General features: G+C 47.9%; 1 protein-coding gene and 1 long non-coding RNA gene across 14 annotated transcripts in view; one reads left to right on the forward strand and one right to left on the reverse strand.

Moving 5' to 3' along the window:
- Positions 1–11,635, forward strand: part of LOC308458823 — a 60,598-nt gene extending 48,963 nt beyond the window's left edge. The window contains exon 3 of the long non-coding RNA XR_013977702.1: positions 11,570–11,635. This is a non-coding gene — a long non-coding RNA (uncharacterized lncRNA). The remainder of the gene's footprint in view (positions 1–11,569) is intronic.
- Positions 1–22,970, reverse strand: part of CELF4 (CUGBP Elav-like family member 4) — a 783,337-nt gene that overhangs the window by 68,974 nt on the left and 691,393 nt on the right. For 7 of the 13 annotated variants that reach the window (XM_080973533.1, XM_080973528.1, XM_080973524.1 and 4 more), the window contains exons 5-6: positions 21,965–22,044; positions 5,057–5,200 (exon numbers count right to left, since the gene is read on the reverse strand). In XM_080973533.1, the coding sequence (XP_080829659.1) occupies positions 5,057–5,200; positions 21,965–22,044 (224 nt within the window). Of the gene's footprint in view, positions 1–5,050; positions 5,201–21,964; positions 22,045–22,970 lie in introns of all 13 variants that reach the window. The other 6 variants (XR_013977614.1, XM_080973523.1, XM_080973525.1 and 3 more) reach the window with 1 other exon arrangement.

Consider the following 22,970-nt stretch of genomic DNA (forward strand, 5'->3'; position numbering starts at 1 on the left):
AGAACAATAGGATTCAGAATGCAGCAGTCTGATTGGTCCGCAGGAGCCACCCAATCCAGCTCCAGGTGGAAGTGAATCCGCAACCTGATTATCTTACGGGTGAATCCAGGAATTAGCCAATCACGTGGGGCCCATTGTGTAAATAATATATATAAAGCAGACATTCTGGGGGAACTTCCATTCCTCCTCACCACTATGAGCTGAATAAAGAGCATGAAATCCACTCTCGACTCCGAGTATATTTCATATTCCTTCCCGGAAAGGGCTGCTTCTCTCTCCAAAATCAAATCTGGAGAGGACCCAAAGCAGCAATGTTTCTTTGAGCTTATCTCCACCTTTGTTTAAATTCCATTGGGTGTCGGGATGCAGGGATGGGAAAGCCAAGCCGGCATTGCTGCAACCTTCCAGCCTCCCTTTCCTGTAACTTTTTAATTGGCTGCTGTTGCCAGGCAGGGAATAAGCCGCCCCTCTCTCTCCCCCCTACAACCACGAATTCCCCACACTTGCTGCTGCAATTTTTTTAAATGTCCTTAGATCTGTTTGAAAGGAAAAGTGCTAAAGAAAAAAGCTGGACCTTGCTATGATTTCCTGTATCTCTGCACACATCATGTGGGTGTCAAGGTGGCAGCTTCCTGTTTGATTGTTAATTACCCTTTCTTACTGCATGCCGCGTAAGACACTTTCACATTTTAATTAGCGATTTACTCTTCTTTGTAATTACTGATGGAGTGATTAGAAGCCCTTTTCTATTGCTGCACAATGGCAGACCCCCCCTCCCCCTTTTCAAGGAGCACACCCGTTCATCTGGTGTCGGTGGAATTTATTCTCTGGATTAGGCAGTGAGCAGGTGATTTTGTAAAGTACACCTGGAACAGGAGCCTGGAAGTGAAATCACGCCGGCCTTTAAGAAACATGGCCTGCACTCACTCCCCTGTGTGCTTACCTGGGAGTAAGTCACATTGAACCCAACAGCACTTAATTCTCAGTAGAGCTTGCACTGTTGACATGCCACAGCAATAATAATAATAATAATAATAATAATAATAATAATAATAATAATTTATTATTTATACCCCGCCCATCTGGCTGGGTTTCTGGGCGGCTTCCAACAAAACATTAAAATACAATAACCTATTAAACATTAAAAGCTTCCCTAAACAGGGCTGCCTTCAGATGTCTTCTAAAAGTCTGGTAGTTGTTGTTCTCTTTGACACCTGGTGGGAGGGTGTTCCACAGGGAGGGCGCCACTACCGAGAAGGCCCTCTGCCTGGTTCCCTGTAACTTGGCTTCTCGCAGGGAGGGAACCACCAGAAGGCCCTCGGAGCTGGACCTCAGTGTCCGGGCAGAACGATGGGGGTGGAGACGCTCCTTCAGATATACTGGACCGAGGCCGTTTAGGGCTTTAAAGGTCAGCACCAACACTTTGAATTGTGCTTGGAAACATACTGGGAATGAATGTAGGTCTTTTAGAAGACATCTGAAGGCAGCCCTGTTCAGGGAAGCTTTTAATGTTTGATGTATTACAGTATTTTAATATTTTGTTGGAAGCTTCCCCAGAATGGCTGGGGAAGCCCAGCCAGATGGGCGGAGTATAAAGAATAAATTATTATTATTATTATTATTATTAAGGTTGGCTCAGCTGCATTTGCTCCTGCTTCCTGTGTGCGGCGGAATCGCGGGACAGGGAAGCCAAACGCAGAAAAGCATTGCAGTGCTTCGAACACCTCAGGAGAGGAAGTCCTATAACCCTGGGAACTGGAGAAGAACTATAAACGAGAGATCTGGCCTTTGAGATGTATCTCCTGGGAAGATTTATGGCAGGTGAGCCAATTCCTGTAAGGGTCACGGCTTTCTCCTGTAAAACCTCCGCAGCGTGTCTCGATTTGACACGAGGCCATTACAATAAGCATGGGGAGGGGGGGCGTTGCATCCTTATATCTTCCTGCCCGGGATGAGGGGAAGGTCGACCCCTTATTTATTTATTTTGTCTCCTCCTTTCCTTAGGGACCTAAGACGACAAGAAGTTTCCTGCTGGGTGAGACCAAAGATTTCTTTGCTTCAGCACCCTGAGGGATGGGTGTCGTGGCTCGAGTGCCCGGCTAGGACCTGGGAGACCAGGGTTCGAGTTCCCACTCGACCCTGAAGCTCACTTGGGGGTCAGTCACTACCTCTCAGCCTGACCTATCTCACAGGGTTATTGTTGATGTGGGGCTTAATGAGGAGGCAGAGAACCATCACCTTGAGCTCCTTGGTGGAAAACATGGGATATAAAGTCCTTAAGAAGCTTGCATTCCATTTCAGTCTGTGGAATTGGCATTAGTACAGGTAATACCTGCCAAAAACTAGATCGTTTAGTGTGACAGCACTGAGACTTTGGAACTCCCTGCCTATGGATATCAAGTAGGCGTCTTCAGAGCACCCTTTCAGCGCCTGCTTAAAACGTTCTTGTTTAGGCAAACATACTCAGATGTGTAGAAGGTGGATGTATATTTTAACCTGTTTCGGTATTTTAACTTTTTATATTTTAAAGTATTGTAGTTTGTTTGTTTTACCTGATTTTCTTCTTTTGGCCTTCTGTAAACGCTTTGTGGTTTGTTTTTACAATCAAGTGGCGTGTAAATGAATTAAATAAATATTAAGGTAAAGGTAAAGGGACCCCTGACTGTTAGGTCCAGTCGCGGATGACTCTGGGGTTATGGCACTCATCTCGCTTTACTGGCTCAGGGAGCCGGCGTACAGCTTCCGGGTCATGTGGCCAGCAGGACTAAACCGCTTCTGGCGAACCAGAGCAGCGCATGGAAACACTGTTTACCTTCCCACCGGAGCAGTACCTATTTATCTACTTGCACTTTGGTGTGCTTTCAAACTGCTGGGTTGGCAGGAGCAGGGACCGAGCAACGGGAGCTCACCCCGTCATGGGGATTCGAACCACCGACCTTCTGATTGGCAAGCCCTAGGCTCTGTGATTTAGACCACAGTGCCACCCGCATCCCAAATAAATTTTAAATAAATAGATATCACTTTAAACAGTCATGGCTCCCCCTCTCCCAAGCATTCCGGGAGTTGTAGTTTGTGAAGGGTACTTGGAATTGCAAAGAGACCCGTATTCCCCTCTCAGCATTACTATTCCCAGAGTTTCCTGTGAGCAAGGATTGTCCAACCACTCTGGGAGCTGCAGGTCTGTGAGGGGACTAGGCGCCTCCGAACCACTCTCAGAACCTTGAATGAGCTACAGTTCCCAGGAATCTTTGAGGGAAGCCATGACTGTTTATAGTGGAATCAAAGCGCATAAATGTGGATGTGGCCAACATACTCCTTGGACCCCATGGGTCATCCTGCACCCCCCCAAACAGCATAAGGGTTCAACTCTGACCCAAGGCTTAAATGACAACACATCCCCACACTCCGAAAAGTTGGACGGGGTAACTGCTCTTGGTGTTGTCAAATGTAATAAACTAGCAAAACTAGCTGCCATGGTTTTTGGCGTCACATGGTTTTCAGATGCGTTCTTATTGTGTTTTAGACACAGATTAAAAAGTCCTGCTGCCACTTTACCTGAAAACAAGTATTTGAGGGCAGTTGTCCACCAGGATTTCCCTCCCTTGCAAATACCGTATATGTTTTCAGTTATGTGTTTTAATAGATTGTTGGAAGCCGCCCAGAGCAATGGGGCAACCCAGTCAGATGGGCAGCATACAAATATTATTATTATTATTTATTGTCTTGGGTGGCTTCAGAAATAAAAATCTCCCAGGGTTCTTTCTCAAGTTTCTTGTAAATAGTGCAGTGTAGATTCCTCTCTCTCTCTCTCTCTCTCTCTCTCTCTCTCTCTCTCTCTCTCTCTCTCTCATATTTTGGAGGTGCCAATCACCCCAGTATCTTGAAGGCAGTGGTCCTACGTGGATTAAGCAAGGCCTCCGGGACAGCACAAGACTGTATCGCTCCATTCCTTTTCTTTGTGCATGATGTGGTGATGGAGACAGATAGTAAATGACACAGATAACTGGTCTGATTGAGGAACAGGCTCCCGGCAGGACTGTGGCCCATTGACACCGGGCGCCGGGACGTGATCCTGTCACTTAGACAACTCCGAGTCTCCCCGGGGTGGTCAGGGCCACCCGCTCAATGTGTGTGTGTTTGCGTGTCCAATGTCTACCGGGATGTGCAATGTTGCAAAGGCAATGTTCTCCCGCTGACAACCTGATGCTTAGTAGAAAAGGAACGGGGAAGAGAGCGGCTGAAAAATGCCAAGGAATGTTGGCCTTTGCATGTAGCCACCCAGGGGAGTAGTGTAGTGGTCAGAGCACCAGATGAGGAGGCCAAGGTTCAAATCCACATTCAGCCAGGAAGCTCATTGGGCGAAACTGGGCCAATCATCCCCCCCCTCTTTCTCTCTCTCCTCTCTGGGTTGTGAGGACAAATGGGAGGATAAATTGTACGCCCCCCCCCCTTGAGAAAAGGAGCTCCAGTCCATCAAACTCCCTCAGTGGGAGAGGTGGGAAACAGGTCTCATTCCATCAACATTCCCGCATTGCAGAGGGTTGGACTAGATGGCCCTTGGGGTCCCCACATTACTATGATTCTATGAACTCTGCTGAAACACCAGCTCTGTTAGGCACCTCCTGCGCCCTGAGATGTTTCTACACCAGTTGCCCATTATAAGAAAGACCATTTAACAATCGGTGGCTGGGTTTGCTTTTTTCCTCTTCCCTCCCAGTTTCTTTCCCCTTGCGTGCCAATTAGGTGAGGCCAAGAGGCAATGACTGGCCCAGTGTTGCCCAGGGAGCTTCGTGGCTGAGTGGGGATGGGAAACCCCAGGTCCTAGACTGACACTCAAACCACTGCACCACACTGCCTCCCAGGATAAAAAGAGACCGGGATAAGTGTTTGAAGCCCAGCACTAGCCTCTGCACATTTGTGACACTTGACGCAGCACAAAGAGTTCTTCCTTGCCTCAAAAATGCCTGTAATGATGAACTATGACCTTCCTTCCTGCACAAATGCAATTGATGGGCACACACACACACACACACACACAAGCTGTGTCTACACTTACTGCCTGGGCGTAGGCGCCGTAGGCTCCAAACTGTATCGCCATGGGGTTGAACATGCCCATCTGCCCGGCCATTTGCTGCATGCGCCTCATCGTGCGCTCCTTGTCTGTGTCCGCAAACTTGACCACCAGGCTCGACGAGGCCCCCTGCAGGAAGGAAGACAAAACGTCAAGAAGGTGGGCAGAGATCTCCCCTTGTTGAGCTCAGCTGCGTCTGTTAGAAACCACGGCAGTCCAGGTGCTCTTAACCTGGAGGCTGGACTACTGCAATGCGATCCACGTGGGGCTGCCCTTGGGCCTGGTTCGGGAGTTCCAGCTGGCGCAGAATGTGGCAGCCAGACTGCTAATGGGGGCATGTGGCTGACAACATGTGACGCCAGTGCTTATGGCTGCCCATCTACTACCGAGCCAGGTCCTTCAATAATAATAATAATAATAATAATAATAATAATAATAATAATTTATTTATACCCTGCCCATCTGGTTGGGTTTCCCCAGCCACTTTGGGTGGCTTCCAATGGAATATTAAAATACAATCACCTATTAAACATTAAAAGCTTCCCTAAACAGGGCTGCCTTCAGATGTCTTCTAAAATCTGGTAGTTGTTTATCTCTTTGACATCTGGTGGGAGGATGTTCCACAGGGCGGGCGCCACTACCAAGAAGGCCCTCTGCCTGGTTCCCTGTAACTTGGCTTCTCGCAGCGAGGGAACCACCAGAAGTCCCTCAGCACTGGACCTCAGTGTCCGGGCAGAACGATGGGGGTGGAGACGCTCCTTCAGGTATACTGGACCGAGGCCGTTTAGGGCTTTAAAGGTCAGGACCAACACTTTGAATTGTGCTCGGATATGTACTGTACTATAAAGCCCTGAAAAAGGTCCAGGATACTTCAGGGACTGTCTGAACCCCTATATTCCAGCTCCATCACTGAGATTATTTGTAGGAGCATGTTTGGTCATTCCCCAAGTTGGCAGGGCTGTCTTTAGCAGATGCGGTGCCGGGGTGCAAATATCCGCCCAGTGCCCCCAAATTACCACACTGCCAGCCATCCGAGGGGGCGCAACACTCCCCCCTGCCACTGCGGGACAGCGATCCCCGCAGAGGCTTGGGAGGGAAGCTGCATGTCCGCCAGCCTTATGGTTGGCAAGGCGCAGCTGGCGTGCGTGCAGGGAAAGGGGAGGCCGCTGGCAAAGCTGTGCAGCTCCCCCACTTTTTGGGGTGCCTCTGAGAGGCTGGCGCCCTGGCGTGATGCACCTCCAAGCCCTATGGGAAAGATGGCTCTGCAAGTTGGCATGGGGCTACAGTCTGGAGGAAGAGGAGGAGGAGGAGGCAGAAATCCAAGGACAAGAGCCCCCTACCCACCCCCCTGCAGTCCCCAACAACGTCTATTGAGAAGCGTTGCTGCCTCCCACGGTGGTGACAGACCATAGCCATTGATAGCTCTCTCTCCTGTGAATTTGTCTAATCTTTTAAAGCTGCCTAGATTACTGACCACCACTGCCTCCATAGTTCCATAGTTATCTCTCCTGAATCTTCCTGAATCTTCCGACATTCAGCATCCTTGAACGTCCATGACATCTAACGTTATGGGAGAGGGAGAAGGCCTTCCAGCAACGGCAGTTCTCTGCACCCTTCCCTCCTTTTCGGGGGTGGGGTGCCAACTTTAAATCATCAGCATGCGATTAAAACCCACTCCCCATCCCATGTCCAGGGTTGGATTGAGGCTGAATCCTGACAAGACAGGAGTACTGTCTTTGGGGGACAGGAGGCGGGCATGTGTGGGGCACTCCCTGATCCTGAATGGGGTAACTGTGCCCCTGAAGGACCAGGGGTGCAGCCTGGGGGTCATTTTGGACGCAAGCTGTTCATGGAGGTGCAGGTCAATTCTGTGTCCAGGGCAGCTGTCTACCAGCTCCATCTGTTACGCAAGCTGAGACCCTCCCTGCCCGCGGACTGTCTTGCCAGAGTGGTGCATGCTCTAGTTATCTCCCGCTTGGACTCCTGCAATGCGCTCTATTTGCGGCTACCTTTGAAGGTGACCCGGAAACTACAACTAATCCAGAATGCGGTAGCTAGAATGGTGACTGGGAGCAGCCGCCGAGACCACATAACACTGGTCTTGAAAGATCTACATTGTCTTCCAGTACATTTCTGAGCACAATTCAAAGTGTTGGTGTTGACCTTTAACGCCCTTAACGGCCTCGGCCCAGTGTACCTGAAGGAGTGTCTCTACCCCCATCGTTCTGCCCGGACACTGAGGTCCAGCTCCGAGGGCCTTCTGGCGGTTCCCTCATTGCGAGAAGCAAAGCTACAGGGAACCAGGCAGAGGGCCTTCTCGGTAGTGGCACCTGACCTGTGGAATGCCCTCCCATCAGATGTCAAAGAGATAAACAACTACCTGACATTTAGAAAACATCTGAAGGCAGCCCTGTTCAGGGAGGTTTTTAACGTGTGACATTTTGATGTATTTTTAATCTTTGTTGGAAGCCGCCCAGAGTGGCTGGGGAAACCCAGCCAGATGGGTGGGGTTACAAATTAATAATAATAATAATAATAATAATAATAATTAGATGTGCACCACCACATTCTCCAATGCTAGCGAAGCCAGCGGTGTGTTGCGTCCTCCTCTGCAGAGCATGGGATCACATCGCTTTATCTGCATCCTGTTTTATATGTATTCAACAGCCTCTCCAGATCCACAATAATCAAGCATAAAGAGGTGAGGGATTAACATGCTAAGGAAGCCAATTTTACCCTGTGCGGAGGTTTCACAATAAGAGCCATGTTCCCGGGATTAACAGCACATTCTGGAAGGAAGTGGCTTTCAGTGGTGACGAGTCTCTCTCTCTCTTTCCCCCCTCCCTTTCTCTCGCTTTGACCTGTCACTCTTCCCCACTCTAATAAATCTATAACCCACTTGAACAATGCAGCAAGGAACAAGGAAGTGAAACAAATGGTTTAGCTAAACAAAGGTAGAGGGGGTGCGAGAGAGAGAGAGAGAGAGAGAAGAGAGAGGGGGATACTCTGTTCAAGGATGCAGAGAGAGTGCTAACTGTGAGTTATTATGAAAGCAAAGCTAGGAAAAGGGGGGTGGAGAATCACCTCCAGTCTCTATCAAGGTTTTTGATTCATGCACAGGAGCGAGTCTTTTCCTTAATCTCTCTCTTCTCCCCTCCCAGTCTCCAAATCACATGACACAGTATTGATCCTTCCCCAAACAGTGCTCTTAATTACACTTCATTGACAAATGAATATTTTTAATGCATACATTTCCTGGCAATTATCACCAGACCGGTCCTTAATTAGATCTCAAGATTCGCTTAATTAATCCTGGATCAGGAGACTGCTTTGGTAACCGGGATCTAATGATCTCAACCTATTTGCAAAAAAACGTTGGAGGCTGAGACCAGTGACTGCAAATCCGGCAGCCAAGGGTTGGGGCAGAAGTGGAGGTGGCGAGTTTCTTCCAGTTCTTCTTTTTCCTGGTAGGGGCACAGGATGCCCAAAAAATGCCATGGGTGCAAATTGGCGACAAGATGTACAATGGATTGCCACAGGGAATCGGGAGCTTTGAATTTGAAAAATGTTAAGAATCCTGTTTTCGCAACTGTTCTACGGTTGCAAATGTATGGCATTCAGCAAAAAAAACCCCTGTATGCATTCATTTAATAAGAGGATGAAAGGCAAATCCAGACTTCGTGAATTCTGATGCAAAGTTGACCTGATCTGGGCTACTGTGTAAATGGGAATTTAGTGATCCACCAGGCCTCGACCTTCTCTGAAGTTTGCCTCGGCTCAAAAAAGGTATCAAAACATGTTTAAAAGGGATATTCCGAGAGAATAGATTTAGAAATGTTTATTCTGTGGGAAAATGTATTCAAAAACCACATATTAATATGTGGATTTCCACATGGCTCCAAGTTTGCAGAGAATTGAGGAAATGGGACAGAATGACCGCATGCCCAAGTGTAAGAAAAACAGCCAATATTTAACTTTGTGTGCTGAAAGATTGCCCACATGCATAAAAAAAAAGAAGAATTTCTTCAAGCAGCACATTGTTAAAGTACTGAATAGGCTCCCACAAGATGTGATAGTCACAAACTTGGGTTGGCTTTAAGAGAGTTGACAAATTTGTGATGGATAAGGCTATCTGTGGCTAATAGTGATCGTGGCCATGATGATGGGGGGTTGGACTAGATGACCCTGGGGGTCCCTTCCAACTCAATGATTCTGAGATGACTTTGATCCACTATGCCTCTGAATACCAGTAGCTGGGAATCACAGGTAGCACTTAGTTGCTTCGCATGGACTCTTGCCTGGCCACTGTGAGAACAGGACACTCATTTAGATGGACCTTGGCCCGATCTAGGAACAGGGCTTATTTGAACACTGCATGGGAGCATAAATCTGTAACCTATAAACATAATGTTTGAAGACTGGGAAAGGTTGTGGAGGAAAGGGGTTAAGTTCACTGCATGCACGGTGTTAAAGGAAAATGTTCTGAAAATGATGTATAGATGGTACTTAACCCCTGTAAAATTAGCAAAGATTTACCATATGACTGATAACCTATGCTGGAAATGTAAAGAAAAAGAAGGCACTTTTTATCATATGTGGTGGACCTGCCCCAAGGACCTGCCCTCTGGGAAAAGATATAAAATGAATTGAAAAAAAATGTTGAAATATACATTTATTAAGAAACCAGAAGCCTTTCTACTTGGAATAATAGGTCTGGAATTGCCCCCAAAAGATGTTAGATTGTTTTTGTATGCCACAACAGCTGCTAGAATTTTGCTGGCCAAAAAGTGGAAATTGCAAGAAGTATCAACAGTGGAGGAATGGCAGATGAAGATGATGGAATTTTCTGAGCTAGCCGACCTGACCGGAAATGTCCGTGACCAGAGGGAGGAGGAGCACCAAGAGGAGTGGAAGAAATTCAAAGACTATTTAGCTAAATATCTTAAGATAATATAATCAGAATTACTTGCGAGTACCAAATAGGCCTAGGATTTGAAAATGTGATGTGTAAAATATTATGTTAAAGTTAAAAACGAAAAGAAAGTAAGATGTTAATTGACCAAATAAATTTTATGGGAAAATAGTTTTGGAAAACTGTTACAATGATTTATATGGCAACTCAGCCAGGGGGATTTGAGGAAGTCACCTAACAATGTTAACAAAAGTAGAATTATTATAATCAGGATAAATGTTTGTTGGTTGGTTTGTTTTTTCTTTTTCCTATCTGCTTGTTATAAAGTTGGAAAATTAATTTAAAAAATTGGGGGAAAAAATCTGTAACCTAGTCTACAGAGATGGAATCCAAGCCTTTTGCATTGACTCCAAGCAACTGAGGTCCCTGAATGGGGATGAAGTCTCCCTTTCAGCCTCTGCTTTTGCAACAGGCCAGTTAAACGCAGAGCTTATCAAAACCCGATTGCTCTCCGCCTGGCAGGACCGGTTAATGTAGCTCCCTCGGCTGTCTCCCAGCGGCTGGTAATGGATCGCTCCCCTCCGCCGTCCGACCTCAGCATCCTCAAGCCCGGGACCAGGAGGAGAGGATAAAAATGGAGTCACAATTGCTCTGCGCCGTCCTCACTTTGTAATCCCTAATGAGAGACCTCGGTGGGGAAAAACTAATTTCCCAGCCTGTCTGGAGGTGTGAAATAAAGTTCTTCTTGAAAATGAGAGCTTGACAGGTCAGTGGCAAAATTTCATATTCACAGCAAAATAAAATATCCATCCATTGATATTTCATTAAAAGCCATGAAAACAAATCTGCCCCCCCCTCTCCCGCTCTCTGCCCTATTTCCATTCCCCCCTCCCTCTGCGCCTGAATGCAATACAAGCCAAGCATAAACTGCACAGAGACAGCAGTTAAATCTTGTTCTCTTTAGGTGAACAATAGCGGCGAAAAGGCCCCACCCGACACTTGCCGGAGCGATTGCTTTGCAAAGTTAAGAGGCTGTATATTGCAAAATAAATAGGCCCCAAAGGGTTAAAAAACCAGTAGGTCCGGCAGATTTTTGTCTCCGGTTCCTGTCAAGGAACTCGCAGGGGCCTCGGGCATCTCTGACTTACGGTTATTTGCATAAATGTAGCTGGCTGGTTCTCCCTCCCTAGGTATAGCATTTCACATTTCTCGGTGCAGAATTCCATTCGGTTTGTCATCCACCCTGGCTCTCCAGAGTGCTGGAATCAGCCCAAATTTACAGGTTACTGTCTCAATACTGTGAAGCCCGTGGCCCTCCATATATCGTTGAACTTTGCCTGTCAAAGGTCCCAGATTCGATGGGAGAGAGAGAGCACCATGCAGTGGTTATAGCGTTGGACTAGGACTTGGAAGGATGGGACGCGGGTGGCGCTGTGGGTTAAAACACAGAGCCTAGGACTTGCTGATCAGAAGGTTGGCGGTTCGAATCCCCGCGACAGAGTGAGCTCCCGTTGCTTGGTCCCAGCTCCTGCCAACCTAGCAGTTCGAAAACACATCAAAGTGCAAGTAGATAAACAGGTGGAAAGGTAAACGGCGTTTCTGTGCGCTGCTCTGGTTCGCCAGAAGCGGCCTAGTCATGCTGGCCACATGACCTGGAAGCTGTCTGCGGACAAACGGCGGCTTCCTCGGCCTATAGAGCGAGATGAGCGCTGCAACCCCAGAGTTGGTCACGACTGGCCCTAATGGTCAGGGGTCCCTTTACCCTTACTTTTACTAGGACCTGGAAGACCAGGGTTAAGTGCCCACTTGGCCATGAGACTTGCTGGGTGACCTTGGCAGTCAGCCACTACCTCTCAGCCTCACCTACCTCTCAGGGCTGGTGTTGTGGGGATTAAACGAGGAGGAAAAACAATGTACACTACCTTGAGCTCCTTGAAGGTGCGATATAAATGCAATGACCAGCAACCACAGCAGCCCCTGGCGTCTCTGTGGAGAGCTGCTGCCAGTCAGTGTTTACAAGGTGGAGCTAGATGGCCAATGGTTTGACTCACAACAGTTTCCTACTGGTTTAAGATGGGGTGGTTTAAAACTACTTCATACACTCTGTACATGTCTAGGGGGGCATTTTATTCTCCCTGACTTGCTCAGGTAAAGGTAAAGGGACCCCTGACCATTAGGTCCAGTCGTGGCCGACTCTGGGGTTGCAGCACTCATCTCGCTTTATTGGCCGAGGGAGCCGGTGTACAGCTTCCGGGTCACGTGGCCAGCATGACTAAGCCGCTTCTGGCGAACCAGAGCAGCACACGGAAACGCCATTTACCTTCCCGCTGGAGTGGTACCTATTTATCTACTTGCACTTTGATGTGCTTTCAAACTGCTAGGTTGGCAGGAGCTGGGACCGAGCAATGGGAGCTCACCCTGTTGCAGGGATTCGAACTGCCAACCTTCTGATCGGCAAGCCCTAGGCTCTGTGGTTTAACCCACAGCGCCACCCGCGTTTGTGTGCAAATGAGCTCTTGAAATTTTCCACCCTATTTGTGGGCAAATAAACTGCAGAGGTGATGTAGGAGGAAATAAGACCATCCACTAAATTTCCTGAAGGGAGAGGAAATATATTCCTACTTTCCTAAGATTTTGTTGTTGTTGTTGCCACTGCTAGTAGGAACATGAGCCAACTGGGTTGGCAGCTGCTTTGGTGGCAACCAGCTTTCGCCCTGCAGTATGTCCCAAACTTTGGTGGAGGGGATAAATGATTTTGATGGCTTCCATAAAAAAAATTATGGGGCGGGTATTCGGAGAAAATACTGCAAAGCAGCCTTTTCTCTGCAGGCCTAAGGAAGGGAAAGGAGGTGGGGGAGAGAGAAGATCTTTCCCAATTAAAATCGGCCTCAACTTCTCCTCAAGTTAAAAAATTCAGTCGTCTCTGGCAGAAAGTAATTACTGTGGCTCACAGTGACAACCAGTAAGGGATGGAGACTGGGGAGGAGACTTAAATCAAGCACTCTGCAAATAAATTATAACTCAGGAAGCCCCTCTGAGCGCCTCTCGCTATTTCAATATTCCCCGAAGAGCCCCATAACCAAGGAGGATGAGTTCGCCACAGGCTGTGTCACTCCGGCTTCTGGATGGATGTGCCCTGCCCCTCACTCTGTCTTTGTCACTCTGCACTCTTTAACCAGGGGAGAAGCTGGCTCCGAGGACTGCTAATCTCACCTTATAAAAGGCTGCATTTCTGGATGAGCCTTTGGGCAAGACTCTGCTGTTGGATCCCAACCCTCGCCCCCCCCCCCATAGTCATCTGCAGAAATGCAGCCCAGATTTTATTTATTTTGCCTCGTTTTTAATTGAACAGGCGAATGCATTTTAGCTGAAAATAAAGTTTCTGGAGGAGACTCTTGAGAGTCCCATGGACTGCAAGAAGATCAGACCTCTCCATTCTGAAGGAAATCAGCCCTGAGTGCTCACTGGAAGGACAGATCCTGAAGCTGAGGCTCCAAGACTTTGGCCACCTCATGAGAAGAGAAGACTCCCTGGAAAAGACCCTGATGTTGGGAAAGGTAGAGGGCACAAGGAGAAGGGGACGACAGAGGACGAGATGGTTGGACAGTGTTCTTGAAGCTACCAGCATGAGTTTGACCAAACTGCGGGAGGCAGTGGAAGACAGGAGTGCCTGGCGTGCTCTGGTCCAGGGGGTCACGAAGAGTCTGACACGACTAAATGACTAAACCACCACAACAACAAAGTTTTGCCAAGTATCAAAGGGAACCTGCTTTCAACTGAGTTGAAGCATCGGTCCATCTCTGTGCTGTCTACATCAGAGACAGTGAACTTGTGGCTCTCCAGATGTTCAGATGCATCTCACTTCATCCCCGATCCCTGGCCATGCCAGCTGGGGCTGAGGGAAGTTGAAGTCCACAGGTTTCTCGTTCCTGAACTAGACCATCACCTGCCTTTGCTACCCCTAGCTACCTCTTTCCCTCTTGACTTCCCTTAGTGGAACCTTTGGCTCTCCAGATGTCCAACTGCATCTCCCATCATCCCTGATCACTGGCTGTGCAGCCTGCTGCTGTCAAGGAGCTCAAAGGAATGCACATGGCAGATAGTTGACTCTTTATGGTCAAAGATAGCATTATAGCTCTGCATATCTATGCACACCAATCTAGTGTCTAGGCGGCTATTCCCAGCTCCGCACTCTATGCAGCAGTTGCAGCAACAGGGGATCACTTCTCCTCCACCAGTTTATGTACCTTCCCTAACAGGTTGCACACATGCAGCCAGAGACTATGCCTGCATAAAAGCTTCCTCTGCTCATCCCTCTTCAGTCCCCTCCTGGTTCTGGGAGACAGTGGTGCAGGAGAGGATGGGAAAGCTGCTGGCTCTTCACCTGCCTGACCTGCCTCTTCCGCCTCTTCTTCTGACCCATTCTGTGCTCCATCCTCCAGCTTTGAAGTTTCCCCTGCCTCTGGCTGTTGCCCCATGGCTGTCCCCCACAAATCACTGCCCCCCTCTCCTGAGTCAGACTCCAGTCCCCCTTCCCACAGTGCACACTTGTCAGCACCCCTGAAAACGGCTGATGGAAATGGAAGTGCAACAGGTTCCTCATTCCTGAGCTAGACCATCACTTGCCTTTACTGTCCAAGCTACTTCTATCCCTCTGCCTTCTCTCAGTGCAGGGGCGGGGAACCAGTGGCTCTTCCAACTCTGCAACTTTCACCACCCTGACCATTGGTCATACTGACTGGGACTGATGGGAACTGGGTTAGTGAGGGAAAGGGAGACTTTCAACACCACTTGGGCTTCTTAGCTAACCTGGCAGGTTCTGAGGAGTCCTACCAGAAGCTCCAGGCCTAGCAGACTGGGAGGGGATGTGAGGCCTTTTGGATAGGTGGTCCCGACTTTGAGATCAGCCAATGGAGGACTCACTAACAGAAGAACCCAGGACATAATGCCAGGAGGTGCTGCCGCCCGTGTCCAGGGATGGAGCCAGGTGCTGTGGATTTCCCAGCAGGGATGTCCAATTGTGTAATTACAGGTGCAGCCTGTCAGGAATGTGGCCCCCAGAGTGCAGGGGAGGAGTCAGACACAGAAATTGAACTCAGTGAACAAGGGACCAACTCTGCAGATGAGAGCTAGCTTGACAGAGTCGAGAAAGGACAATTCGATCCCGGGGAAGACTCTGTTAGCTCTCAAGAAGAGGAAGAGTTGGAAGGCAGCCAGAGTGTTGCTAGGCAATCAGCAAATAAGCAGAGGTCTGAGACTGCGCCGAGTGGAAGTGGGGAGGCCAGAGGTCAGCCTCTCAGTCCCCGTTCTAGGAGACTGGATAAGATCAGAGGGCAATGGAAGGGCAAGAGAGGAAGGGCGGGAGTTTGGTGTCCTTCCTGCTATGGGCGGGGCGAAGATTCAGACTGACCAACTATTGTCAATGTGAGCAGTCGAGAAGCCGTGCTCTGGATGTGATTTTTTTTTGCAAATAAATGTACATAAAACTGCTGGTGATTATAAGTGATCACAGCAGCATCACACCTGGGCAACTACCTCTTGTGACTGTTGATGGCAGCACGTTGTACAAGACGGCCAGGATACCTGCTGCTGAGGTTAAGGACAAGATCCCTCCCGCCCCTGATTCCATTTCACGGAAGCCAGCCAGAGAGGCAGCTGACTATTTCTTCAAAGCTGGTGTTGGAGCCTCCTCCTCTGCCACACCTGCGGTCACCAGGTCACTTTGGGGCTGGTCGTGTCTCTCCCACAACTTCTGCCACTCCCTGCCTCCCGGCATGTGCTGCCTGAGGCAGCTGTCTCACTCCACCTAATGGTAGGGCCGTCCTGGGTCTAAATCTGAGCAGTATTGCCCAGAGGCCGGAGTGCGTGGCATCTTCTTATTCCCTGTGCCTTCCTAGCCCTTTCCTCCTCGCCAGGTATTGCTGATTTAGCTCCCCTTCTCCCCACAGACCAATAAAAGGCCGTTAGAGCACCAATTAGCTCCTTTTGTCTTCCGTGAGGCTGGGAGACCTGCCATTGGCTATCTCCCACTTATCCCATTTGGGCGTAATGGATTCTGCAGTGGCAGAAGACTTTGAAGGGGAACACAGAGAGAGAGGCGCAGAAGGAAAGAGAGAGAGAGAGAGGGAGAGGGAGATAGAGAGAAAAGATGCCTGTGAAGTCCCCCTGGGCCTCTTAGCTGCCCTGCCAGATGCCTGAACTGTTTCCGAGATGTGACTAGAGAAGGAAAGTAGATCGGATGAGGTCTTTATGCCCCAAAAGGCCATCTTCAGAGCCGCGATGATTCATACCCCCTGTCAAGAGGCCGGGCTGACTAGCTTTCTATTCCGGGGCTTAGGAACATCTGATTTATTAGTTCATTTATGGAACAATAGGGAGGGCGTGCGGAGCGGGGAGTGGGGTGAGGGGAGAGGAAGTTGTCCTGCGGATTAGCAAAACTACTCACGGACATGCATACACACTGCCATGCGCTCACAAGAGGCATTATTGTGATGTGAGGTGCTAACTAGCTATCTGGCCAGCGGGGAATGCAGTGAGATATTAGTGGGGGCTATGAGAAGGAAGGGCCACCGAGTGGAATGTCTTATTCTGAGTCCAGAAAGTGGAAGAAAGAAGAAGAGGAAAACTTGTTTTTGCAGGATGCACTGTTGACGTGTGGAATTTGCTGTCGCAGGAGGTGGTGATGGCCACAGGCTAGGCAGCTTTCAAAGGGGAACTGGGGGGAAGACTGTTCTGGTCACCTTACGCTCACATGATAGAGCTGGAAAAGTTCAGAAAAGGGCCGCTGAAATGATTAAGGCGATGGAGTGACTCCTGCATTAGGAAAAGTTGCATAGTTTGGGACTTTTTTATTTAGAGAGGAGCCAAGGAACAGGGGACATGACAGATGTGCATAAAATTTTGCATGACACTGAGAAAGTGGACACAGAAAGTTTTTTCCTCTGTCTCTCTGAACTCCAGAACTCACAGATATCCAATGAAGCTGAATGTTGGAAGACTCAGGGCAGAAAAAAGGAAGGAAGGAAGCCTTATGAGGAATGGTTGAAGGAGCTGCGTATGTTTAGCCTGAGAGGAGGTTATAGCCATCATCAGATAGCTAAAGGGCTGGCTCCTGGAAGATGGAGCAGGATGGGTCTTTGGCCTGATCCAGCAAGACACTTCTTAAGTTCTTAGAGTGAGGCGACAACAGCCCCCCTCCCTCCCCAGGAGTGCAACCATTCCATCTGAAACCAGTCCCTTCTGGTGAGGAGCTGAGGCTGCTCTGTTCCTGTTAATTTTCGCGGCGCAGCTGTCAGCGGGTCTGTAAATAGTACTCCGCAAAGCCAACACTTTTTCCCATCCACACATCAACTGTTCAATTAACAGAAGAAGGATATATAAAGTGTGCCACAGCCTTTGATGCTTCCCAGCAATTTATGAAAGTGTACACAAATCTAATTACAAGCCCCACTGCTTCCCATTTACATGGTGCCTCTCGGGTTTGGAGCGGTTTATATCAAAATAATTGTTAAAAAATATATCAGTGCTGATCTACGACACCCGTGGCCCTGACACTGCCAAGGACCATTGTGATCCTCCTTGTCAGGCAGTTTTTTCTGCCAACTTAGCGGTTTGGCTCCACGGTGCATATACAATGCGTGGCGCTCTCCCTGCTCCCCCTTTTTCAGGATACAACTTAATCGAGATCGCATAGGCTGCTTTCCTATAGCCAGATTCGCTATCCTGGTGCTCTCCAGAGGTTCTTTGATTACAACTCCCATCATGCCCAGCCAGCACTGGCAGGGGATGATGGGAATTGTAGTCCAAAACTTCTGGAGAGTTACAGGTTGGCAAGAACTCTCCCACAGAGGTGCTTCCATCTTTGGGTGCTTGTATCCACGGGCCAAATCATTGGTCATACACAGGTGAAGGTAATATCACTTCTGTGGCTATTTTTTCATCTTTTTTTAAGGGATGGGTGAATCTTGTCAATTTCTGTCTCTTTCTCATTTTTCCAGTCTCCACATTTTTGCAGCCTCCTGATATAAACAGTTTTGCATGCCGTTTTTGGCTACTATGCATAGTTCAGCAATCAAATCCCCTTAATATAAGGTGCATATGCATGCTATTTTCACTAATACGTGCATTTTAGACACCCCCCCCCCAAGATATGTATTTTTGTACCTATTACCTGGCTGGAGAACTGCACCACAAAATTCAGAGAAGTGTGAATTTTGAAGGGTGGCTGTGTTTCGTTTTGCGTTTTGTAGGTATTATTATTATTATTATTATTATTATTATTATTATTATTATTTCAGTTTATACACCGCCCTATGCACGGAGGTCTCAGGGCGGTTCACAAACAAGACCACAACATATAAAATCAGCATATAATAATCCAATAACCCCGCCCCCCCAAAAAAGAGCCACGTTCTAAAAAGGTGTAGGTATTCTCAGTTTGCATGTTAGGTTGTTTCTCATTAAAATGCAAACAAAGTTGAATTTCTCCCCCAGAAACATCACCCTCTGACCCAGCAACCTTTTTTAATCTGCTGGGCAACAGGAGGGAGCAGTCATGAAGGAACCAGGGAAGGCACAAAAGCAAGAAATGGAGAGAACCAAAATTGATAGAGTCATGCATCCCTAGGCTTAAGCCACATATCTCCTTCAAAAACAATTGACTAATGGTCCTTTCCTTGTTCATTACTTAGGGGTGAATCCTGTGGCATGTACATGCGTGTGTGTAAAACCAAGGGTGGTTCATGCACATTACCCTACATCTTTCCAGTGGGGCAGAGGAGCATGCCGATAATAATCTTGTACACTGAAAAATGCCAGGGAGATTAGCCTATCCTGAGCCTTCTCCCCAACACATGTTTTCTTCATAGAATCATAGGATTGTAGAGTTGGAAGAATCCACTAAGGTCGTTTAATCCACCCCCCTGAAATGCAGGAATCTTTTGGGCCAATGTGGGACTCGAATCCATGACCTTGAGAATGAGAGTCTTATGCTTTACTGACTGAGCTATGTCATTTACTACCAGGATTATCCCCCACTGAACTCTCATGGAGAAGTATACCTCTGCAGGGGAATCACAACTGGGGAGAGTGCTCATGAACTCAAGTCTTGCTCAATGGATTGCCATGGGAACCAGGGTGGCCACCATGAGAACAGGATGCTGAACTCAGCGGGTTCCCATTGGCTTGATCTATCAGGGATCTTCTTATGTCCATCTCTAGTCCAGAACTATCTGCTGGAGCATATTTAATAGGGACAGAGGTCCCCCCGGAATTGGTCAAACTGTTTATGTATTGTACTACAGCAGCCAGAATTCTGTACGCACTGAAATGGAAAGAAGAAGTTCCAACGAAAGAGGAGTGGACTTGGATATTATTGGACTACGTGGAGGTGGCGAAACTGATAGCAAAAGTAAGAGACCAAAAAGAAGAAATGCCTGCAGAAGAATAGAGACCCTTTTTGGATTATCTGAGAAAATATGAAATGAAATCGCAGGCAGAACTTGAAATAGAAGCAAAGGAATGAGAATGATAAAGGAATGTAATTTAGGGAATATGTTTTAGTGAAATGTTACATTTATGGCAGCAGATGAGTGATTTGAATAGAAACATCGTGGAAGTAAGGGTGGGAAGTCAAAATCTTAAGGGATTGGAATTGACTGCAGTTGGTTAAATTGTTTGAAAACTAATTGAAAAATTATGAAAACAACAAGAGAGAACTTCCACTGGCAGCCCAAGGTCTTTTCCACCTAGCTCTGCTCCTTGAGTTGCCAGGGGTTGAACCTATGACTTTTGGATACCCATTGCCTCTCGGTGACTGGTCCTTTGATGGAACTCAGCACGATGATTCTGACATTATTGACCTACAGGGGGACTACAGGAAACATGGCGGGTGCAAGGCAGCCTGGCTTCCAGGGGAGGAGGAAAGAGAAATGAAACTTTCATCAAAGAAAGTTGCCTTTTTGGAAACCATTAGGTAGCATATGCTGTGTGAACAGGGAGCCACAGTGCAGCAATAATCCTGACAGCTGTGGAGGAGCAGGAGCTTGCCTCAGGAGCAAACGGCTCGAGACCTGACAGGAATGATGATGCATGCCCCCATTGGCGGAACATGAGGATGGGGAGAGCAAGGCTGAAATTGGCTGAACTGAATTGGAAGAGGAAGAAGAAGAAGAGTTTGGATTTGATATCCTGCCTTTCACTCCCCTTCAGGAGTCTCAAAGCAGGTAACATTCTCCTTTCCCTTCCTCCCCCACAACAAACACTCTGTGAGGTGAGTGGGGCTGAGAGACTTCAGAGAAGTGTGACTAGCCCAAGGTCACCCAGCAGCTGCATGTGGAGGAGCGGAGACGCGAACCCGGTTCCCCAGATTATGAGACTACCGCTCTTAACCACTACACCACACTGGCTCCTCTCTCTTTTACAGAATGAAGGTCCAACAGAACTGAATTGGATCCAGCACAAAGAACTATGGAATTTGCTCCTGTTTACTCGCTTTGTGATGTTACCCTCTGCATGAAAAGTGGCGGCAAGGTGGTTCTGTGGAATCAATGGGCGACAGAGCTGCTGTCTTCGCTAAACCAGTTGGCGAGTCCAGATGACAATGTTTCCCCTCTCTTTTGGGGGGACAGAGGGAATCAGTTCAGCCTGTCCCCTTCAGCAGAGTGGCAGCATTTGCAACATCTAAGTCTCTTAGTTTCTGCTTATGACCTAGCAGCTTTAAGCGCCTCTGAAACACCAGGTTTATTAGAAGACTGGATCACCTTGATCCATAACCCACAACCTACCCTTATAAGATCCTATTGTGTTAAGCGAAATCTGATGTGAATAGCTAAGAGAGCTGGACTGCCCCCCACACTTGAAACCATGGCAAACAGTGTTGGCATGTCTAAGGTTTCTCTCATTGTATTTGGAACATATTGGGACTTCTCATGTGGTGTAGTGGTTAAGAGCGGTAGACTCGTAATCTGGTGAACCGGGTTTGCTTCCCTGCTCCTCCACATGCAGCTGCTGGGTGACCTTGGGCTAGTCACACTTCTCTGAAATCTCTCAGCCTCACTCACCTCACAGAGTGTTTGTTGTGGGGGAGGAAGGGAAAGGAGAATGTTAGCCGCTTTGAGACTCCTTAGGGTAGTGATAAAGCGGGATATCAAATCCAAACTCTTCTTTGTCAAAAATGTCTTGCACTCATAGACACCTGTTCACACTGTGGTACTCTACCACAGGGCTGAAGCATATGTTCTGGTCATGCCCTCCAATGGCACCATTTGGAATGTGAGTCATTGTCTGTGATAACTTGGTCTTGAAAGCACATGCTAAACTCAGGTCTCTTCCAACAGCGTGAGCCTTGATGGAGGGGTAACGTAACTGGATTTTTCTCACCCTTTACTCACGCCTTCGTTTAGGGAAGCTTTTAATGTTTAACAGACCACTGTATTTTAATACTTTGTTGGAAGCCACCCAGGGTGGCTGGGGAGACCCAGCCAGATGGGCGGGGTATAAATAATAGATGATGATGATGATATCTATCTTATTATTATGCTGTGCTTTATTATTTTGCTGTTCTTTTAGTATTATCCACCATAAATTATGTTCTTAAGGTTGTACACAACCCTGGGTTCTTTGAATAAAAGGTGGTGGTGGTGTGTGTGTGTGTATCTCAGTTGGTTAGCTGATAATACCCAGGTTGCAGGTTTGATCCCCGTATGGGACAGCTGCATATTCCTGCTTTGCAGGCGGTTGGACAAGATGACCCTCAGCGATTCCTTCCAGCTCTACAACTCTATGTTTCTATGATTCTAGAAAGTCTGGTGTTACAACCTAGGAATGTACATCTTGCCCAATCGCTCATGGGCTGGAAGACTTGGCTACTTTCGCAGTATATGAAAAACTGCCTTCAGTAGGCAGCTCCAATGGACTGACTACTCAAGCATTTGGGATCCATGACCTGGAATTATTTGCCCAACAAAGAGACTAGTCCTCACCGGCATTGTCTGGCTTCCGTGCAAGGCATTGATGGCGGCCTGCGCTTCCGCATGTGAGGAATATTTCACAAACGCGCACCCTGTAGGGAAAAAAAGAAGAGGAAAAAGATATAAGAAGGCAGAACTCATGGAATGGTTGGATTAGATGATTCTTGGCATCCCTTCCAAGTCTACAGTTCTATGATTCTATCAATGGAAAGAGCAGCACCCACATCTCAGTATAACCTGAATCCTTTCCCCAGGCAAAAATCAGTGTTTGTGATTCCTTTGCTAGTCCCTCAGAAGGAGGGGAAGAACATTTTAAATCGAAACAGCTTGTAATGCTACAAGCTGAATCAAAACAAATTTGATGCCATAAAGTCTCCTTTACACATGCTGTTACGGAGTGTTATTCAGATATTCTCTAAATATGTGAGTATTTGTCAAATATTGGATCTTTCTGCTTGATACCCAGTGCTGTTGGGTTAGCTGACATGCAGTGGTGTCTGTCAAATGACATGCAATGGTGGCTGATGTGCCTGTCAAAGCGGCTTTCACACTTTCCTACATTCAAAGAAACTCGCTCACATGGAGTGAGCCTCAAAGTGCTTAAAGGTAAAGGTAAAGGGACCCCTGACCATTAGGTCCAGTCGTGGCCGACTCTGGGGTTGCGGCGCTCATCTCACTTTACTGGCCGAGGGAGCCGGTGTACAGCTTCTGGGTCATGTGGCCAGCATGACTAAGCCGCTTCTGGCGAACCAGAGCAGCGCACGGAAACGCCGTTTACCTTCCCGCCGGAGCATTACCTATTTATCTACTTGCACTTTGACGTGCTTTCAAACTGCTAGGTTGGCAGGAGCAGGGACTGAGCAATGGGAGCTCACCCCATCGTGGGGATTCAAACTGCCGACCTTCTGATCGGCAAGTCCTAGGCTCTGTGGTTTAACCCACAGCGCCACCCGTGCTTACAGAGCTCTAAAACAGAGACTATAGCCACTGGTGAGCATCATTCATAGTTATTGAGTCC

The sequence above is a fragment of the Podarcis pityusensis genome (assembly GCF_964106645.2).
Source record: "Podarcis pityusensis genome assembly, chromosome: 11".
Classification (NCBI taxonomy): domain Eukaryota; kingdom Metazoa; phylum Chordata; class Lepidosauria; order Squamata; family Lacertidae; genus Podarcis; species Podarcis pityusensis.